We start from the raw sequence: 22,133 nt of genomic DNA, 5'->3' as shown, positions 1-22,133 counted from the left end.
AATGATTATAGGTAGGAAAAAGTGGGCAAACAAACATTACAATTTCACTGGATTCATACCTGGCTGGGGTGGAGCAGCAGGGGAAGGAGATGCGTGTGTCTGTCCCACATCGCGACCGTTGGTATATAGCGTTCATGTGACAAAGGAAGCGAGCGATTTGAGCTAGGTCGGGTGAGCGCGCGAAGGGGACGCATATTGGGGGGGTTTCACACGTGATTAATCATGCAGCTTTTCTAAACGATTGTGTCAACATTGACCTGTCCTCAGTAAAGTGTTTATTTAAAAAAAAAAAAAAAAAAAACTTTCCCAAAGGGCTCTGTTTTTGTGTATCAAACAAGCGTCCTGTCACGTATTTTGTTTGCTGTAAGCGCCAAATGCCGATAGACACGATAGGAAAAAAATTACACCATAATAAAAAAATTTTTTTTATCGTCTTCATGATAATATCGTCATATCGCCCAGCACTACTATGAATACAGTGTTGGTTCAACCACACTCTAAAAAATGATTCATGGCGTTAGTAGGTACAGCTTAAAATCAAGGGCTTTCCATGCATAAAAAATAGTTTGTTCCATGAACACATTATAATTATTAGATAATTTATTTTAATAAGTTGGTCTACAATAAATTAAAACAGAGAAAGTGGTCTTAACTTAATAATATATTGATTCTGAACAGACATTTTTGCCCTGGCTTAACTCAGGAGTGTATTTAAGTTAGAACAACTTAGGCTGCGTTCAGACTGCGGGCATATCTGACTCCAATCGGATTCCTCCTCAAATCGGATTTTTAGGACTGACTGTCCAGAATGTTTTTAGCAATTGTTGAAATCCAATCTGGCCCTGTTCAAACTGAGCCACATTATTGACCCATCTGACAGGTTGCTGTAGTAACGACGTCGAACGGAGGCGGCACCCAGCGCGTGTAGTGCCTGCCAGTTTGATTCATTGGGTTACTTCGACTTAAAATCAAGGACTTTCTATAATTTTTTTTTTTAAAAAAGTTTGTTAAATGTACACATTTCAATCCGTTAAAAACAAATGAATAAATTGGTCTATTCTATGGAGAGAGCTGACTAGATAAGGTGCAGATCTACATGCTTGTGACTTTGGATCAGTCTGACCATTATGATTGTCAAGTCTTTTTGAGGCGGTTGGTCTAAGCATTAACTTTTCTAGAGAAGAAAAACTAGAGAAGTTTTGTTGCATTTACGCAATGGCTAAGTTGGAATAACTTAACAAATGTTTACCTCAATTTGTTAAGTTGCTCCAGCGCAATTTTTCTCACAGTATATAATTAAATCGAGTAGTATCACACAATGAAAATTGAGTTGCTTCAACTTAATTAAGATTCTAGCACGCAAAACAATTTAAGTTGTTTGTACTAAAATAATGTAAGCTAGAATCTTAATTAACTTGTCAGACAATTTTACTAATGGTACATTGTCCAAGGTGACTTTTACTTCTATCGCAATTATTTTCCATTAAGATACTTTTACCCACATATTGCTTCAGTTGGCAAACATTTTGGTTCACAAACAGAATCTCGGAACAAATTAAGCTTGTTAGTTTTTTAGTTAATCCCCAAGTTGGGTTCCTATAGTGACTGATCACTTTAGTCCAAAACCTGTTTGTCAAACAGTCAGTCCATTGCTTTGTTTTTGTCTGACAAACTTGAGCTGCGAGGCCTGGTCTGATGTGTCATGTGACTAATTTAACACATTCAACATTCCAGCAGAGCCAACCCAACATATAAAAGGAATCGTCGTCATTGTCCTCAGCATCAAGCAACACGACTGCAAAGGTAACGTGACACAACTTTGCATCCTACTTTTCTAACTCAATTTCATGGGAGCTTTTCAGCAAAGACTGTATTTTTGTGTCACATGGTCACAATGTACATGTGACAGTGGTAGTTATCGTTAGAATTTCAAAGTGTTTTTCTATTATCACACAGATGGCATTTGCTCTTTGCTCGTTGTTACTCCTTTGTGGGATAAGTGGACTGCTGACTGGGGTCGTAAGTCAAAAATCTTACTCACTGACTTAAAAAAAAAATAAACTATTGTGTTTGATGCTGGTGTCTGCATTTGTGCCAACGCGCCGCAGTTCGAATTTTCTAATGTTCTTGTCTTCTTCGCAGTGGTCTCTCCCTTTGCACCATTGGAAAAGTTGGTAGCTATGACCCAGTGATACTTTGCAAACAAAACATTTTTGAGTTTTGAATGTTGACATCAGATTTTATTGACGTCTTATTTTCGCCCTTAAACAAAAATTGTGTTGCAGACATTAAATGTCCTACAGGCTGGACTCAGTTGGACTGTCATTGTTACATGTACCAAGATACCGGAGCGAGCTTTATCGATGCAGAGGTATGGGAGACTTTTACTTACAAGTTGTGATTATAGTTCTTTTATAATCAGTGATCCTTCTGGTCTGTTGATTGGTGTCTGTTGGATCCCAAGTGAGTGAAATCAACTTTGCATTCTCTTTTTCAATCAGTTGGCTTGCATCGCTCTAGATGCAAATCTGGTTTCCATTCACAATGACCTGGAAAATGACATCGTTCGTCAACTGCTTACGGATAATACCGTGAATGAAGGCTGGATTGGACTCCACGATGCAATTTTGGTAAGACTTTGATCAGGTGCACTTTAGTTAAACTAAATGTATTTTACTTTCAGGATAATTTCTTTCCACCAAAAAAAAAATCGCCTGGCCTTTTCCTCCACACTCCTACCTAAAAACCTAGTTTTACGAGGACACTGTATGACACTAATGATGGTGAAATACAATCAAGATGGATTGTGACAGTTGATGCAAATTCAAGCTCAATCAAATGTGATTTTGTCTTTTTAAGAACAATGACTTCATTTGGACTGATGGCTCACTTGAGGATTTCACTAACTTTGATTCCACCGTGGGTGGCGAGCCTGACGAAACTGGTCCCTGTGTCCAGATGTCAGAGAGTAGTAAGTATCATTTGTGATACAAGTTTGGTTAGGGAGATATAATGTGGTTTTACTTCAACATTTATTTCTTACAGCTGGACTTTGGGCAGATGAAGATTGCACAGACTCAAAAGTATATGTTTGCATCATGGATGTGTGCAATGGCGGAGATCCAAGCTATCCAGACTGTCCATAACTTAATGCGACATCATTAAACTTGTGCTGTTATTGTTTTTCTTCTCTTTTTTAAGGCTTTGCTATCATCTCATTTCTTCTTCTTCTTCCACAATTCTCAGTTACTGACAGCAAATTTGCTTCGTCCCTTGTTAGACCCGCAAAGACCTGATCCGTTTTTCGAGTCCATTACACCTCTGAATTTCGGAATGAACACATTGATGCCTGTCACAAACATCTGTTATTTATTTGTATTAGAAATACTTCACCCAACATAATATGCAACCAATCACTTTGCTGGGGTTTCCTCTGAGGTGGTGCAGGGGGTGAGTTGGCCCCGCCTACCCCTAGTGATGACGAGTCGATTGACCTGTTTGGCTCAGATGTGTGGCATTCAACAATTGACTTGCATGGAGCTGACTGGCAGAGACCTTTGGAGGGGCAAAAGTAAAAAAAAAAGAGTTTAAAACACCTTTCAGAAACATACTGTAGTATACTAATCATTGCACTCCATAACTTGTATACTGCTGAAATGACGAGCATGTGACTCAAGTTCAGCCCCATTCAAGCACTGGGTCAATACATTAAACATTACTGAGCTACTGAGTGGATGTGTCTTAATTTCCTTCAGGTAAACTGAGAAAAACTGAGTTAGTTATTTTTGGAGCCAAGGAGGGAGCTTGTATAGTCAGTATGCAGTTCCGTTCACTGCAGTTAAAAGCTACCGGACCACACCAGACCATAATTCTGTAGTGTTGTCATGTATTATATCTGAATATTAAAAAAAAAACACAAATCCATTACCAATACAGTTTATTATACGCTAAAGAGTATTTCTATGATTAAAAGACAGATATTGATACCTTCGTAAATAAATAAATAAACAGCATGCCCATCTTTTGTCAAGATGGCAGCTGCAGCTGATGTCAAAACAATGCAGCTCATTCTGATGTCTTTGCGCTGCTTCCCTGTCTCTTGGACAAGTGATTTTGAGACCCTCATATTTGTTTCTCACATTCTGAATCTTTTATGTAGTATATTTTTTAAAACAGACTCCCAGCAAACATCATGTCTGCTCCATTTCTATTTGTATTACAGCACAATACTGCAACATTTACTTTATGTTTATCTCTTGTGGGTTTTATTTGCGGTTTTCACCACTTTCTCCTTCGTCCTTCAAAATGTTTGTACTGTTATCTAATGTGTCCTATGTGTGACTTTAAACTACTTGTTGATGCTAAGCAAATTAAGTTGCCTTGCCTTGCATTTCAAGCAGTTATTCATATTATAAAACACTGATACAAGTAACACCATTTGTCGTTCATATACAAGTTTGATGATGAAGCCCAACTTCGCAAGGTCAGAAACAGAATTTGGAAGAGACACAGGAAGTTTGTCAGATGTGCTTGTTGTATTTGCTTAGAGCACATCAGAATAACAATAAAAGTTGTTTAATTAGTTTAGCCTTCATTTATCTTGATGAATAAAGACAGAAAAAAAAGTTACTTGGATTTGCATGTGCTGCTTTTGTTCAGAGAATTCTCAACAATTGAACAACTAATTACAGTAATTTGAAGACGATTATCGATGACACACCTCATTTTGACTCTTCCACAGCATCAGACATGAAAGGATGGAATGCTACCTGTCACAGTGAAGGAATTATGCTTGCTTGGTTGGCGTGCAACTGATCCGGTTCAGTTGTCTTCTTTCGGATAATTAGCGTGCTTGTGCTCATGGGCCATGCCCTGTTCCCAGTGCAGGTGTTGTCTGCGAAATGCCTACATACGTGGAGTCGACGGAAATCTTTAGTCTAAAGTTGAAATGTTTTGACACACAGCCACAAATGTAACTTTCCTTACGTGAACCGTTTTCACTTTTATTTAGGCTACCTGACAGAGCCTCCTAGTAGCAATAACAACATTCCCAATAAACACACTTGCTCCTGATTAACATACAGACTGGCCAAAACTTTTTTACCTATTTTTACTATTTTACCTGCACTTAGAAAATATTCAGAGCACTCTGCATACAATCTAAAAATGCGCATTAATAGCAACAGAAACCTAATTTATTCCCATTTTTTTTTTAAATAGCTGTCATTGCTTCTGTGTTTGCTTCTATTATTTTTTTGCGGAAGTGATGATCTAGTGATGTTACTTGTGGCACTCTTTCCACCTCTTTTAAGTTCTATTTATCCAGTTTAGGCCGCTAAGAACACATTTTTATTTGCAACGCAGAGTAAAAGAAAGGAAAGTAAAAGCAAAGGGTGAAGATCCTAAAGGGATACATGACTCATTGAGATATTTTCAGCAGTAAAAAGTTTTTGTCCAGAATGAATTTGATAACTTCATTATTTTTCAATTAATACAATTAATAACTTTAAAAACTATTTTTTTCCTACTTGCTGTCGACTGAAGATGACATCAAATGTGTTGAGGAAGTAAGTAACGACCAATCATTGCTCACCTGTTTTCTTGGTTAGGGTTAGGGTTAGGGTTAGTTAGTTAGTTAGTTGCTGCTGAAAATGGCACAGTGAGTCAAGTATCCCTTTAATTCTAGCAATGAAGCCTAAGTCACTAGTCGGTTTTCAAATGAAGGTATTTTTAGAGTTTAAAGTTGTTGGGTTTTTTTAGGGACATACGATAATATTGGTGGCCAATAATTATCTGCCAATATCTACCAATTTGATGTCATACAGATAAACCAGATAATAAAGAAATCCGCCGATAATAATAGACTAGCCATGTTGCTCCATCCGTTGTGGTTGTGGCTCAAGTTGTGCGATTGTCTTGCTCCAAAAACACGCCAACATGCTCAGAAAGGTAGATGATCCAACCCACATCCTTCAAGTCGGGAAACTACCACCTAAGCCATGCCGCCCCAACAAAGCAAAGGAATTTGCCAGGGTTGGACACAGATTTGAAATCAATATTTAAAAACAATTTGGTGTTACTGATCAAGCAAGTTTCCCTTTTGTTATGTTCCTCACAATCCCTCCCACCTTTCCCAGACTGGGCTCTGAACATGCTATCTGCACACAGAAATACACTGTCTACCAGTGATGTACAGTCATAGGGTTCTTATTTTTGTAAATATGGGCCCATCTCAATTTCTGTTGCAGCACAACAATTCTGCGCTGTAGTTGTGCTTGAGTAGTCACCGATACCAATTACTGATAGGTCTCCTGAGTCTTGATGTATAAAATTTTCACACCAAAAATAAAAAAACAAATAAAGATAATCTTAAAGAAAGACCTAAAGTATCTACAGTATTCCAATACGGCATTTCCCCTTAAAACTGGCAGAAATTAATGGCCATTGTCTACTCTTCTAATTTGTGCCGGTAGTTCCTGATCATAAAATTGCCACAAGAAGGCAGCTGATAGTGGCATCAGCCAATATAGCAAATACCGATCGAAACCTTGAAATAAAGCCTAGTATTGGCTCAATACTGAGGCCTGGGGTCTATTTCACAATGCAGGTTTAGTGAGAATTCTGGGTCAAGAAACCCTGAAATGTGGGAAACTCTGCGTTTTCCGTTTCAGAAAGGGAAGTAACTGAAACCAGAGAAAAAGCGGTAACTCTAGCCTGTTTCATAAAAAGAGGTCATTTAAGCTCTCGGTCAGTTACCGTAGTAACAGTGTCCATAAACCAAACCTGGTCGGTTGAAGCTTTTTTACAATGAACCTTGAGGTTTTCTGTCCCCGCCTCCTTTCAGCCGCATTCTGACATTTCATTTTCTCATTCTCGCGAGTTTTTGCGTAAATACGCCTATAGTCTATGACGTAAAGTCTTTTGTCACAAACATAGCATGTCCTTTTGAAAATGACCCTATTGATGAAGGTGCCGCAATATTGCACAGGGAATTAAATATTTGTCGTGAGATTGTTATCAGACCGCGGACAGTTATCTTTTTGAGCGGTACCGTTTCACATCACAGTCCATCATCTACATACAAAACTTAATCCGCCCATCCCGTTACATTTGCAACATTATCGGCGCTGTAGTCATGCGCTCACATTAAAGCATACATTGTGTGATGCGCTCCGTTTTTTTCCTACAACCGTTTGAATAATGTTTTTATATTTCATCTTAAGTCAAGTGCGCTTCTCCCCCGCAGGATTGCACCTAAATGCAATTAATTATGGGACTGCTGAAAGCAGCACATATTACTCTCCACCCTAGAAAATCCCGAGATTTTTCCGCAAAAATGCGGCCCGTACCGTAGATCGCACCGGGACAAATGAGGTATCAAACAATGCGGCTCGATCTGACTCAGTTAGTTTACTTACTTTTCTAGGAATTCCGAGTTACCATGGCGACGCAATTCCCCAAAAACTCCCAAAAAACTCCCATAGGAAATGAATGGAGAAAGGGGGAACAAATTACAGATCAAGCACCTTTTTCCAAGACACGCTGCGCGCTGAAGAGGAATAACAAAATATTTGTCCTCTTTGCGTGTTCCAAAATTTGAAGACAGATTTAATGTAAGGAAAAACACCTTTGCAAGATGATTTAATAAAAAACAGAGATCTCTGGACATCGTGACAGGCTCCAAACATCACATAACAGGTGGAATTTCAGAGTGCCGAATGTGTCTCTTCCGCGTGTAAAATGGCTTCTTATAGTTAAACAGAACGCCTCTCTTTCATTTGTAGACAAAACATACTCTCTGGGTACTTTTCCGTGAGCGATGGCGAAAACAGAGTCAGGGGTGCGTGTTCGAAGCAGATTCTGTTCTCAAGGACCAAATGTGTTTTCCCACAGAGAAGGAACTTCTAGACCAAATAATATGTCCCAGCTTAAGGTCAAATTATACTGAGTTCAACACTACTTGCTTTACACATCTATAAAACATTTCAACATGGTTAATATAAAGGATTAAGAATTGTTAATGAATAACAATGGTTAATATATGAAATAAGGAATTTAAATGTTAATAATATCTAACAGCGCGCATACGTTATCCGACCGATATGAATTTTAGCTCATTTTGTAGGAATTTTTCCCATCTTTAGCTCAGTGTCAAAATCTTTTTTAAGGAATGAAAGCTCTCCCCCCTGTGCGGGTTCAAAGACAGTGAGCAAACAGCAGACAAATAGCCTTCTCCCATTGTTGTGTATTGCGTTGGTTAGAGTGGACTAATTAGCCATCCAGTGCCGGGAACCAAATAATGTATTTGAAAAAATTTCACTTCAACTCGTCACCATGGCCACAATCTTTTCTCACGAGATGTCAAATTCTCACATTTTGTAGTCATGAGTGTCTTCTTTCAGACAAACTAACTTTTATTTGGCTAAGGTGTCATTTAGTACCTTTATTTTCACTTTAAGCCAGGGGAAGTCGGACGAACTCGCCTATCTCTTCCATGTTAATTTGGGCGACTTTTTCCTCTTCATTTCTGATAAATCATAAGTTTTCAACCTGCTCTCATTTGATCATTTTTCATCCGATTAAAAAAATGAGAACATGCTCGTGTTCCCCAAACCCTTGCCGTTCTAACGAGCCATTTCTTGAATCTCTATCTTGAACCGTTAAGTCGTGAGAGGCTTTCGTTGCAGGTTTGCGTCTGTCATACAATATCAATAGAATGTTGGTGCGTGAATTCAAGTGTGTCCAACAAGTTCTAATCAAATGTGTGTGCGCTCTTTAAGTGACAATAAGATATTTTTAGTTGATGTCGATTATGGTAAACTTCCACATTTCTTGACCGATTTCAATCGTTTGAATTTTATACTGTTCAGCTCATTTAAATAAAAAATAAAAAATACATTAAAAAAAAAAACATTATATTATTATATACTGCCTGGTCTCTCACGTCTGCATAGCAACTGCCTCAGCCAATCATCTCGCTCATCTCAACTCAACCCCTTTTTTTCTTGGTGTACTCAAGGCTTGGCCTATGTACGGGCGGCCATCTTGGCCAATTGATTAGGTACACCCAGGATTCTCGCCACTACGCTCGCCCAGGGCGGCGGCCATTTTGGCCAATTAATTAGGTACGGCAAGGACTCTCTCCCCCTCGCCCACCGGGTCGGCGGCCATCTTGGCCAATTTATTAGGTACGCTCAGGATTCTCGCCACTCCGCTCCCCCGTGGCGGCCATCTTGGCCAATTGATTAGGTACACCCAGGATTCTCGCCACTACGCTCGCCCAGGGCGGCGGCCATCTTGGCCAATTAATTAGGTACGCCCAGGATACTCGGCACTCTGCTCGCTCAGGGCGGTGGCCATTTTGGCCAATTAATTAGGTAGGCAAGGACTCTCTCCCCCTCGCCCACCCGGGTCGGCGGCCATCTTGGCCAATTTATTAGGTACGCCCAGGATTCTCGCCACTCCGCTCGCCCAGGGCGGCGGCCATCTTGGCCAATTAATTAGGTACACCCAGGATTCTCGCCACTACGCTCGCCCAGGGTGGCGGCCATCTTGGCCAATTAATTAGGTTCACCCAGGATTCTCGCCACTACGCTCGCTCAGGGCGGCGGCCATCTTGGCCAATTGATTAGGTACGCCAAAGATTCTCGCCACTCCGCTCGCCCAGGGCGGCGGCCATCTTGGCCAATTATTTAGGTACTTCAAGGACTCTCTCCCCCTCGCCCACCCGGGTCGGCGGCCATCTTGGCCAATTGAATAGGTACGGCAAGGACTCTCTCCCACTCGCCCACCCGGGTCGGCGGCCATCTTGGCCAATTTATTAGGTACGCCCAGGATTCTCGCCACTCCGCTCGCCCAGGACGGCGGCCATCTTGGCCAATTAATAAGGTACACCCAGGATTCTCGCCACTCCGCTCGCCCAGGGCGGTGGCCATTTTAGCCAATTAATTAGGTACACCCTGGATTATCGCCACTCTGCCCACCCAGGGCGGCGGCCATCTTGGCCAATTAATTAGGTACGGCAAGGACTCTCTCCCCCTCGCCCACCCGGGTCAGCGGCCATCTTGGCCAATTGATTAGGTACGCCCAGGATTCTCGCCACTCCGCTTGCCCAGGGCGGCGGCCATCTTGGCCAATTAATTAGGTACACCCTGGATTATCGCCACTCTGCCCATCCAGGTCGGCGACCATCTTGGCCAATTGATTAGGTACGCCAAGGACTCTCTCCCCCTCGCCCACCTGGGTCGGCGGCCATCTTGGCCATTTTACTACTATTAAAATTACTAAAACTACAAACAATACTTATAATGGTACTGCTAGCGGAGCAAGCAGCAGCGAAGCACGTATCAATATCCACCCTAGAAAAGTGGTTTGACACAGATAGAGAGGTAAAGTACACCAACATTTGGCAAACGGTTCAGCGCATGCTTTCCACCTTGCAAGAGTCAGCAGTCCCATTCAAAATTTCCGCGGGAATTTTTCTAGTTAATGAGTTATCATTCAACAGTTTTCCCCTGTAATATTCTTATGATTGCAAAGCACTACATTTAAATGTATGCATTGACCTGACACCCGAGTAGCAACGTTCTCCCACGCTGCCTTTCTTTATGGGGAGCCGCTGCGGTGTTGCACTTTTTTTCTAAAGACGTGTTCAAATTCTCCATATGATCGCATTAGGATTTTCAGTTGAGAGGGCTAAAAAAAAACACACAGAAGCAGATACAGGCACTGCGCTTCCCCGTTGCCATGGTGACTCGACGAATCTGGGCTCCATTGATGCAACGCCAGGTGAAACAAATCTGCGTTGATATAAATACCTCAAATCAGCTGTCCTGGAACCGAAAACGCAGAATTTCCTATCTCAGGGCATGTCAACTTGCTGTTCAGGGTTAGTCTTGCTGTTTGTTGAACATGCTTTGTGAAATGGACCCCTGATACCAGTACTCGCCCATCCAATGATGTTGTTAGTCAGGAGTGAGCTGACATCAATTTTTGGCTCGGAAACTTTTCAGGTGGCCACAACAGTGAAGAAGGTTGTTGTGTTTGGTTACACTCTTATGTATACTTATGCTATTTTCCTGTTCTGCGAATTCTCCTCATGTCATAAGCTATACATTCAACATTCCAAGATTGTCAAGTGCACTTATATAAAGCTGTTCGTCTTCTTTCTCAGCAGCAAGCATCTCAACTGCAAAGGTAACTTCACCCAACTTTTCATCCTACTTTCATGTGACTTTTTCAACGTTAACTGCATTTTTGTTTCACATGGTCAGATGTAAACAGATGTCGAATGGTTAGGAATTTGAAGTATTTTTCGGTTTGCTTGTTTTACCTCCTTTGTGGGATCAACGGACTGTTGACTGGAGTTGTAAGTCAAAACCTCACCCACTCTTCATTTTGATGTATTATTAGTAGGGCTGGGTATCCCTATAATTTCCTCAATTGATTCGATTCGATTTTGATATTTCCCGATTTGATTTGATTCACTTCACTTCAATCTGATATTGAGTCATTATGGAACATAAATTCTTCTTAAATTTCAAGGACATGATAAAAATAAAAAAAACTCCACAAATATTAAATTAAAAAGTAAATTTTGCAGAAGCAGCAACTGGTCAAATGATTTAGTTAATTCATGGAAGTAACATCTGTTTTAATTGCTTAGGTGTTACACAAACATTGACATCACAGGATAAAATGAAAATATTTTCATAATTCTGATTGAATAATTGTAAATATAAACTTAAAACATTCTGAATTGCCTTAAAGTGTAATAAATCAGGTCTTTCATAAAGGTAAGAACATACTTTTAAATTCATGTCAACAATAAATTCCAAGAAAACAGTACGATAAAAATAAATTTCCTTTAACATTCTATTTTCTTAAGAATTGAATCCTCTTCAGTCCGCAACGACCTGGAAAAATACACTCATTGTTGAACTGATTGCAGCAGGTGGTACGGAAACGCAAGGCTGGATCGGACTGCATGATGCGATTGAGGTGAAACATTGACCATTACAAACGTTATGATCGAACCGTGTCATTTTTGCTCACCATTTTGTTACGTACAAATTGAATGTGTCCTACGGACTCAGAGTTGGGTTTTGACTGGAGCAAGAACTCAGCTGCATTTGCGCACCCCATCTATTTCCTGGGAACCATCATTGACACAATCCTCTGATTACTATATTTGCACAACTGCTTTGGACTCCAAACAGAATTATTTGCACATTGCATTTGAATGCACTTCATTTGAACATTAGAGCATTGTACTAATTTACACTCAGGGGTTTATTGCATTGCCCCTTTCATTATAGCACTATTTGAATTTTGTTTTTGTGACAATGTATCAAAGGAAATTTTTCATTTATGTTTGGGCACCTTTTGACAATACATACTAATCAAACCTGGAAAGGCCTTTAATACAGTAGTAATCTGCATTTTGGTCATCAATGTCCATACATGATATCTTTATCATAATGATTTTACATCTGAAAATTAATAAGCAGATTTAAAATGGAATAAATAAAGAAAGACACAAAACATGTATTGATGCAGAAAGATTCCTTTATTGACCAAACAGATGCTCTTTGACATTACAAATTTGGTTGTCAATAATAAGTAAACATTGTGGAAGAATAAAAGAAGACTTGATGGTAATCCCGGAAATACGACACCACTAAAGTTTGAGCTTCTCTTAAAAGTCATTAGAATTAGCGAACGCCATTGTGACAAGACAGGGTAGTTAGGAGCAATTAGTGGAGCACCTCTCTGATGCAAACAAATGCATTGTCTGATACGCACAGCTCGGTACTCCATTCTCCATCTATAAGAGATACGTTTAAGTATAACATCATTGTAGTGTTAGCATATTTAATCACGGATTTTACTTACCGCTTGAGTCGACCTCAACACAGTTTCCTATAGTGTTATCAGGCCCTGAACCAGCAAAGTTCTCAAAATCATTGACTGTGCCATCAGTCCATATGTAATCATCGGCCTGAAAGACAAATCAAATTGAATGAGTTACACGGAAAGATAGCAATTACTTGGATTTGCATCTGTTGTTGGTTGGTCACAATCTATCTTGATTTTGTTTGTCGAACGTTATTAGAATCGTACAGCATCATCGTAAAATTTTTGTTGTTGTTGTTGTTTTTTTTAACGTCACACTGAGGTACAAGCTGTGAAGGGCAAGGTTGGGTTATTAGACAATTGTAGGAAAAATCTCAATTTATCCTGAAAAAAAGTCAACTCAACACTTCATCCATTTAATATGGTGACAAGATTGGGTCTGGAGGACACAAATTACATTCTGATGAACACAAGCGAGAGGATTCAAATGGAAATGTGCTGGTCAATGTCTCACCTCAATAGCATCATTGAGTCCGATCCAGAATTCGGCATCATTGTCACCCGCTAGAGCCAATTCGGTAACAAATGCATTTTCTAGGTCACTGTGGATGGAAGCCAGATTCGCCTCAAGAATGTTGCAGACGCTCTGATGGAAAGAGGGAGAAAAAATAAAAGTTGTTATAACTCAATCGGATCCGTCATTCATTAGGTAAGACTGATAATAACTGGTTGCTGTCACAAGTGATTTTCTTCCATACCTCTGCATCTGCAAAGTCCCTTGTATCAGGTTGGTAGATATAACAGTTACAGTCCAATCGAGTCCAGCCTTTGGGACAGTTATTATCTGCAACACAAATGTTGTATTATGAAGAACGTATTGTGTCAATGAAATCTGATGTCAATGATTACAAAACTAAGAAATAATTCATTTGCGAAAAGCATAGAGTCAAAGCTGTGAACCTTTGCTTGCAGTCTTTTTGATGGACCACTGTAAAGAAGAAAAGCACATTGGTAAAAATTTGACTGCAGAACACTGACACAAATGAAGACAAGAGTGCATCAAACACAATAGGAAATACTGTATATGTTTATTGAAGTCAGTGGGTGAGATTTTGACTTACAACTCCAGTCAACAGTCCACTGATCCCACAAAGGAGGAACAACAAGCGTAGAGCAAATGCCATCTGTGCAACATAAGAAAAATACTTTATAACAATCACCATGCCAGAATGAAATACAGTACACGCAGAAAGAGTCATGTGAAATTGAGTTTGAAAAGTAAGATGTAAAGTTACCTTTGCAGTTGTGATGTTTGATGCTGAGAACGACAGTAACGATTCCTTTTATATGCTGGGTTGGCAGCTTTGCAATGTTGAATGTCAAATCATGTCACTGTCACATGACGCATAAGACCAGAAATGATGGCAAGTCATGTAATCAAACAAAACAAACAAACAAAGAACCTTCATTAGTGCTGTTCTGTCTCTGCCAAACAGGTTTTAGACCAGAGTGAGTCACTGGGAAATCAATGCGATCTAATTAAGGAATCTTTCTTTATCTGAAAATTGTAGGGAAACACAGCAGTCTATCATTAGGTCTTAATTAACTAAATGTCTGAAAACCAGCAACTATGTCGGTAACTGTGCGTGTCTTATTGTGCTGTGTGTCCACTGTTTCTTACACCCCAATGTTAACTAGATCAGCGCTCAATATGTGTAACCAGACAACTGCGTATATGGGAACCCTTTGCAACAAAACAGATACAGGCGCTTCTTTGGACGGATGTTTATTGCTTGGAAAGAGTGTTTGCCACAGTCACCTTGGAAGAGTACTTGTTACTTGCTTTTAAAAGTAACTTAGTTACTGATGACTTGATTTTAAAAGTAGCCAAGTTAGATTACTCGTTACTTTAGTAGTTACATTCAGCAGATGCCAAAAATCTTGCTTCACATAAAAATGACTGCCCGGTTTTGCCACTTCAGTTAATTTGAAGTGCAATTTTAGCAGTGATGTTAATAAAGTCAGAAAGAATAGAGAATAAAGTTTGTTTTTATTGAAAATAAACAATTATTTACATGCATACTTTATTTTTATTTAAAAAAATGGGTCTTATCTGATTTCACTGCTACTCGTTTTCATATACCGCGCAGAGTGTGCAGCAAAACGTAATATTTGCATCTTTAGCTGACGCAAACTCAAAAAAATAGTGACTATATTTCCAGTTTGAAACTGTGAATCTCTCACTTCCTCCACTGTTTATGTTGTATGGCTAGGTTAGCATCCGTCCCGTAAAATACAAATTCGTTCCTTGTTCGGCCATTAAGCAAGACACAAGATGCTGCATCCAAAGTCCTATATTAGCTTCGGAAATAATGGTATTGGCATGTTGCTTGTTAGTACTTGCCAATGCCGATACAATTGTTTTAATGCAGCATCGGGGCTTCTCCCGATACCGGTATCGGAACAACACTGATAAGAATGACCGTAAAATAAATGCCTATACATTCCACAAAATGTGATTTAAATGCTGAAACGCATTTGTTAAACCTCCAGAAACCTTGGCATCCCTTTGGACTACATTTCAATCCTCATATCAGTGTATTTAATCATGTATGTGTTTTTCAAGTCAGAAATGTTGCTAATACAGTATAAACAACTGGGGGTGACACGGTGGTCACTGGTTGGCACACTGCAGAGGTTCGAATCTGGGCTCCGGCTTTCTGTATGGAGTTTGTGTTCTCCCCGTGCCTGCGTAGGTTTTATTCGGGTACTCCAGTTTTCTCCCACATCCCCAAAACGTGTGGCAGGTTAATTGAATGTGTTCATAGGTGTGATTGTGACGTGGGGCCGGCTACACGCAGGGGCAAGAGGGGGCATCGATCCCTCAAATAAATGTCTTGCCCCCTCAAATCAGAAGTTGAGAAATCACATTTTTAATATGCACGCAGCAGTGGTTTTTGCTATGGGCAATGTGGGCAACCGCTCAGGGCGCAGTCAATGTGAGGGTGTACAGGCAGGCGCCCTTAAAAAAACAATTCAATCAATCAATTTGCGACTGCAGAGGGAGAGGGGGGCTAGGGACACACAAGCTTGCTTACGTCACGTGACTCCGGTTGATTATGAATCGGCTATTTATTAGCCTCTTGCTAATATGTTGCTTAGCCACAAAACTCGACTGTATTTTATTTGTTATTTCGTTTGGCTGAACTAGCAACTATTAAAATTGAGGCATCATGTGATGGAACTAATTTCACCCATAGTCAACCTAGTTTAGTGTGTTTGCAACACAACACAGACGTCTGGCTGGTGTTGACTTACTTGCCAAGTTAAATAACTTCTAACATACTTTGACATGACATTTTGTAAGCTACATGTGATATAGATGGTTAAATAAATTATAGTGTGTTATTCTTAATCTTATTATAAAACGTGGTTGAGGTCTACTATGTGACAGGAGCATCTCTCTGGGCTTGTTCATCAGCATCAATCAAAACAGTTGTACAACATATTTCGTATGATGATGTCGTTGATTATTTTGCGTCAAAAAAGATTAGAAAAGACAAATTTTAGATTGCACTTCACACTTGTTAATGTTAATGCCACTTCTAAACTGGGTGAAAACCCCAGGTTGATAAATAGTTAATTGCAGGAATATACAGTATATATTGTTTTATGTTCTATAGAGTTACCTTATTATTATTATTTCTTATTATTATTGTTATTGTTATTATGCTTTTTTCAGGGATTTCTCAAGCAGGTGCAATTTATTTGTTATTTATTGTATTTCATTTATTGATTCAGTTTTTTCCTTTGTCCTAGTTACGGTTTTGTATTCTGATTATATTAAATGAACTAATGCGTTGGTAGCGGGGTTTGGTGGCAAGTCCATTTTTTGTGGGGGTGTGTGGTGTTGTCGGGGGTGGTGTGTGTGTGATCTTGTTTTTTTTACTTAGTGGGGCCAACAGTTTGTGATTTCACAAGGGTTTAGACCTCTTTTTGAGGGTTTTAGAGTTTAGGTTTGAATTGGGTTATGGTCTAGGTTAGGGTAAGGAATAGGGGTAGGCAATCAATTTTTATGGTTGGGGTTAGAGGAAGGGGCTAGGAAATGCATTAGGTCAATGAGATGGCCCCACAAAGATAGTAAACCACACCTGTGCGTGTGTGTGTCTGTGTGTGTGTGTTCCTGTAAGACTGTCTGACATGGATGAGTTTTTGCGAAGGGAAATAGGAGACTGTTGTTGTAGGGTGGAGTGGAGAGGAGTGGGAGAAATGAAAGAGGAGTGGAGCGAAAGGATATTTTATAACTGTTAAACTGTAAAAAAATAAAATAAAATAAAAAGCCGAACTGTTAAACTGTAAAAAAAGTAAAAAGCTGAACAAATGAAATAAAACATAAAATGTGTGTATCTGTTGTGTTTTATAAATTAGTTTAAGGAGTATTTTTTGTTATTAGCCATAAGACTACCTTTCAGTTTTGTAAATATTTATTATAGTGTGTGAAGTCTTACTTGAGGTTAACGTTTGTTTGAGAATTAGGCCATCTAGTTAAGATATATGCATTGTTGTTGGTTGATAAAATCCGGATGAACAATATTTTATTTTTAAGTTTACCCCCTTAAGGGATTGCCACCTTATTGTGGCCAGGCCACTTCTCTACGTTGTGGCTGGACACATAGCTAACACGCCAATTCCATCAACAACAAAAAAACACAGTGTTACTATAAGCACAGAGAGAGAGAAAAGTTCTGACGCATGTGTACATATGATGCCCCCTTCATATTTCTGACTGCCCCCTCAGATAAACCTGCTTACAACCGGCCCTGTTGTGACTGTCCCTGTGATTGGTTGACAACCAGTTCGGGGTGTACCCTGCCCACCGCCTGAAGACAGCTGGGCTCCGGCACCATCCGCGACCCTAGTGAGGATAAGCAGTTTGGAACGTCAATTGATGGATAAACTACTGGTAAAGACGTTTTGCAGCTTTTTCTTGTATTTCACTGTTATGACAACTAAAGTTTGATTGGCAGCAAAAGAGTTGGTGATGGAACATTGTAGATTGACACAATAATAATATTAATTAACTTTGCTCTCTTGATTGGTCAACCAATTAGATACCTTGCCAGACAATGTAATTAGTTTCTCATTGTTGCGTAATTAACATAGTTTAGACAGGCGTGGTGTTAGTTGCCTCTTTGCGTGTCAAATACAACAAAATGAAATAAATAAGGGCCAGCTTGTGAGGATCATCTGGTTCCAAGCTGATACCACCACCAATATTTACATTACCCTTCTTTTTGCATTCCTAGAATTTGGTTGCAGGTCATGTAGTTAAGAAGCTCCATCTGATTGGAATTTAAAGTTTTCTCATTCAAATAAATAAATGACCTCTCTTCATTGTTACAGTATTTCTATTATTGTATTATTCTATTATTGTATCACAAAACAGTATGGTAAAGGAAGTGCACTTACATAGCGTTTCATTTAAACCATATGGCACCCAAAGCATTTTACTACGCCTCACATTCACCCAGTCACGCGCACATTCATACATCGATGGGAGGCTGCTAGCATGCAAGGCATTGCCAGGTCCACTGGGAGCAAATTAGTGTTCTGTATCTTGAGCAAAGATGCTTCAACATTGGCACAAGGGTTGAAGATCAAATCCACAACTGTCAGGTTGAGGGACCCCCCCTCTTGACACCTGAGGCATGTATATGCCTCCCCAATATGTTCAAGTTTTTAATTTATGGTAGTACTTTAATTAATTATGGACCACCTCTAACCGTTTTGGCTTTGAATTTTTCAATCTTTTGGGTCACCTTTTCCAATCATGCATTATATCTGAAGTAAAGAAGATGGTTTCAGGGCTTAGAGTAAAAAAATAAAAATAAAAAAATCCTGAGCCTGAACTTTTTTGTGGGGAGCGGAGGTGGAGTGGATCAGACGCTTATACACTACAGTGTTTCCTAGCTACTTCGCGTTTCAGTTATTGCGGATTCACTTTATCGTGGCTTTTCATTTGTGACATTTGAAAAGGTAAGCCATTTCAAAGGTCCATGTCGCAAGATAGAGTTTTTTCAGAAGTGTGACCCCTCTGGCGAAAAGTGGAATGGAAGCCAGCAATGTGCACGTGCCCAAAGTGCCGAGACGTTAGTTAGTGGTAGTTTTATTGTGCATTGCTTATCATAAATAGACCCTATCGCATTTTCGTGACAAAGTCTTACCTTTATAGCAAGAAGAATTTCATCCTCTTAGGTTTTTCCACTACTCCAATATTAACGCTGCTGTATATTATATTGATCCACGTCCTCCTGCGGCGCTTGTGCGACTTCAGTTTTGCCCTTTTTATGGGAACAGTGTTATCTTTTAATGCTCGATATTCTGACCGTGGTCGGGGGACGCAGGGGTGATTTCTCCCTCGGTCAGAGTCACCTCCGTGGACAACTCGCGTTGCATGTCGCCAAGCTTTCGGCCCGATGGTCGAACAAAAGAAGCCACCGGGAGATTGCAGTCTTGATTTATTATCAGTGTTGGAAATACGTTAGGTGACTACTTTTTTTTTTCATAAACGGGCTAGTCTAACTAATTATTCTCCCCATATTTGAAACACCGTTATTATATGAGGAATTTTGTTTAACAAAGAGTTTAGTTTCTGGTACCAGTGCAACAAAAGGCTTGCCGTCTCCAGTCCAACAATTTCTTCGATCCGTACCCAGCGCAATTTTTTTTGAAGACCGTTGTCAATTAGGACGTCTTCCCCTGGCTATATGAATTACTTTCCATTTTTTTCTGATCTCATTCGGTGAAACTACCGATGGCTTGAATGTTGCATCCAAGACCACTCGGAAAGAGCGGTAACGCTATACAGTTACCTTTGGCGGAGAAAAACTATGGCGAGTTTTTTTTCTCTATAAATCATAGCCAAAAGCCGGAGATCCGGCATGGTGCCGGAATACTTAAAGCCCTATGGTTTGGATTGGGTGAAAACTATTACTAATAATTATTGTTGTTGTTGACTGTTTTGTTATTTGTTTGTATTTTTTCTCACTCTATTCATATTATTAATGTTGTGTCTGTGTGCTAGCTTAAAAATTGTATTTTGTTCATGGTTAAAAGAACACAGCTGAAACAGGCAGTGATAATAAGGTATAGAGCTTGATTTTTTTTTTTTTTTGATAACCACTTTAATGATGAGGAAATTTTGGATTTGCTAATAAGAGAAGCAAATGTGTTAGATTGGGTGCAAAGGTGATACTGATAGCACATGTACACAATAAATGAGGTTTTTGTTTCCTGCCTACTGTTAACACTGAGAGAGCACATTTATAACAAATAGTGCCAAAGTGTTTTCAGCATCATCTATCCAACAGCAACTTCTTAACTAAAAGTCTCTGAAAATTCAGCCAGCTAAGACGACAACAATTTAGAGGACTAAAATAATTTAAATACATTGTAGAGGACTACAGCTACCAACTAAATAAACCAAACTGTTGAAATAAACACTGGCAACAGAGCACAACTGACAACTAAACTGGATTTGTTGGATACTAACCAAACATACATTCTGTCTTCATTGCATCAGGGAGTGTACATCCTTTTGTCTCTGCGCGTAATTGTGAGAAAACAACCTGACGCTCTGCAAATAACTAGTTGGTCTGTTGTGGCTAATTACCGTCTGGCTAAGGGTGAAGACAATAAACTCAACTCAACTATATTTCTATAGCTCTTTAACAACAACCTCAACTGTTACTAAGTGCTGTACATGAAACATGACTCCTGAAATGTGGATTTGTCAGACCACAGCACACTTTTTCACTTGGCAGTCCATCTTGTAATGTACGGTGGCTGATCGGCCATGGACGGCGCAGTGGGAAAGCAAAAACGGGAGAGCAAAAACGTGAGAGCAACTGGAAGTTCACAGGTTCACTTTTATTAAAAAGAAACACAACAAAAAACAGTGGGCTAGGCGCCACCAGCGCGTTACAATAGCCGTGCCTCTCCGGTGTCAAAAACATTCACAGCCAAAAATGAAAAAGAACATAACCACTAAAACAAAGAGGTGCCACGCTGCGGATTGTTACAATCTCAGACTAGCTCGGGCCCAGAGAAGCCGGCAGCATTTGAGAGAGTTGTTTATTTATGGCTTCTGCTTTGCACGGTCGACTTTTAATTTCTTTGTGGATGTGTATTTTCTTAGAAAAGCGTAGTCTCTTCCAACAACTCTGCGTGGGTGCCGCTGAGCAGTTGCTGAGGTTGACCATGGAAGAACTTCCTCTGACACTGCTGCATGTAGCTTGGAATAAAAGTTCATTAAATGCAGGTGTCAAACTTCCATGCATTGTGTACACGCAAAACACTTTGGTCTTTCTTCTGTACGAACCCTGCAGAAAACAAAAATATCACGCTACGTGAATCCTTCAGACTTCCTAATATTAAACGGTAAGAAATCACCCCCTATTATGTTCCCAGGCTGTTAAGCTTCTTGACTACATTGTGAAAGTTTTATATAACTCATTGGAATGTCAGTGATAAATCTTACCGTCTAGTTGCATCTTACTTTGAAGTTAGGAATGAACAGAACTACAGTTAGTTAACTTAATGGGATACTTGACTCATTGTGTCATTTTTAGCAGTAAAAAGTTTTTCTTGTGCAATTATTAACTTTAAAAACTAAAATTTCCACTTGCTGTTGATTGAAGATGACATCACCTGTGCTGAGGAAGTAGGTAACGACCAATCATGGCTCACCTGTTTTCCAGGTTTGGTCAGCAAACTGAGCCATGATTGGCGTTACCGACTTCCTCAGCACAGGTGATGTCATCTTCAAACCCAACCCTAACCCATTTTATTTTAAGCACAGAACAAAAGCAGAAAAAAACGGCAACTGCCACAAGTTTTTCTCTTGTTCTGATTTTTGCGGCGCCGTGTTTGGGTGACGTCACAGAAACCGTCGCAAGGCGATTACGTGTCAATTGAAACTCCTGACTTGCGAGTCAGCCTTGTCAAATTCTGCATCTAAAAGTCTCCTCTCACTCAAACCATCCATCCACGCCAAGTACATAAAATAAAATAGAATTAATGCAATGTTATAGTTATTCTATTTTGTAATATATCTCATAGCAACAACCTATGTTAACTAGCTTTGGTTTTCTGAAGTGTTCTTGAGCCCATGTGACAATATTTTTTACACAAGTGTTGTTCCCATACTGATACTGGTATCGGCAGAGGCCCCGATACTGCATTAAAACAGTGGTATCGGTATTGGTGAGTTCTAACAA

General features: G+C 39.7%; 2 protein-coding genes across 2 annotated transcripts; one reads left to right on the top strand and one right to left on the bottom strand.

Moving 5' to 3' along the window:
- The first annotated feature begins 1,747 nt into the window (after positions 1–1,747).
- LOC144054017 (echinoidin-like) lies at positions 1,748–3,726 on the top strand. Its single transcript, XM_077569038.1, has 7 exons — positions 1,748–1,803; positions 1,957–2,019; positions 2,143–2,170; positions 2,286–2,371; positions 2,502–2,630; positions 2,860–2,971; positions 3,046–3,726. Exons 2-7 carry the CDS (start codon positions 1,957–1,959, stop codon positions 3,144–3,146), a joined length of 519 nt encoding a protein of 172 aa, XP_077425164.1. The 5' UTR covers positions 1,748–1,803; the 3' UTR covers positions 3,147–3,726.
- An 8,823-nt stretch (positions 3,727–12,549) lies between these two features.
- LOC144054019 (galactose-specific lectin nattectin-like) lies at positions 12,550–14,202 on the bottom strand. The gene is made up of 7 exons (XM_077569040.1): positions 14,151–14,202; positions 13,977–14,039; positions 13,816–13,843; positions 13,614–13,699; positions 13,370–13,501; positions 12,895–13,000; positions 12,550–12,826 (listed from the first exon to the last, which is right to left on the bottom strand). The coding sequence occupies exons 2-7, from the start codon at positions 14,037–14,039 to the stop codon at positions 12,756–12,758; spliced, it is 486 nt and encodes a 161-aa protein (XP_077425166.1). The 5' UTR covers positions 14,151–14,202; the 3' UTR covers positions 12,550–12,755.
- Positions 14,203–22,133: the final 7,931 nt, after the last annotated feature.

Source organism: Vanacampus margaritifer, chromosome 6 (genome assembly GCF_051991255.1).
Source record: "Vanacampus margaritifer isolate UIUO_Vmar chromosome 6, RoL_Vmar_1.0, whole genome shotgun sequence".
Lineage (NCBI taxonomy): Eukaryota > Metazoa > Chordata > Actinopteri > Syngnathiformes > Syngnathidae > Vanacampus > Vanacampus margaritifer.
Note: the sequence above shows the minus strand (reverse complement) of the source record. Positions and strands in the feature narration are given on the sequence as shown.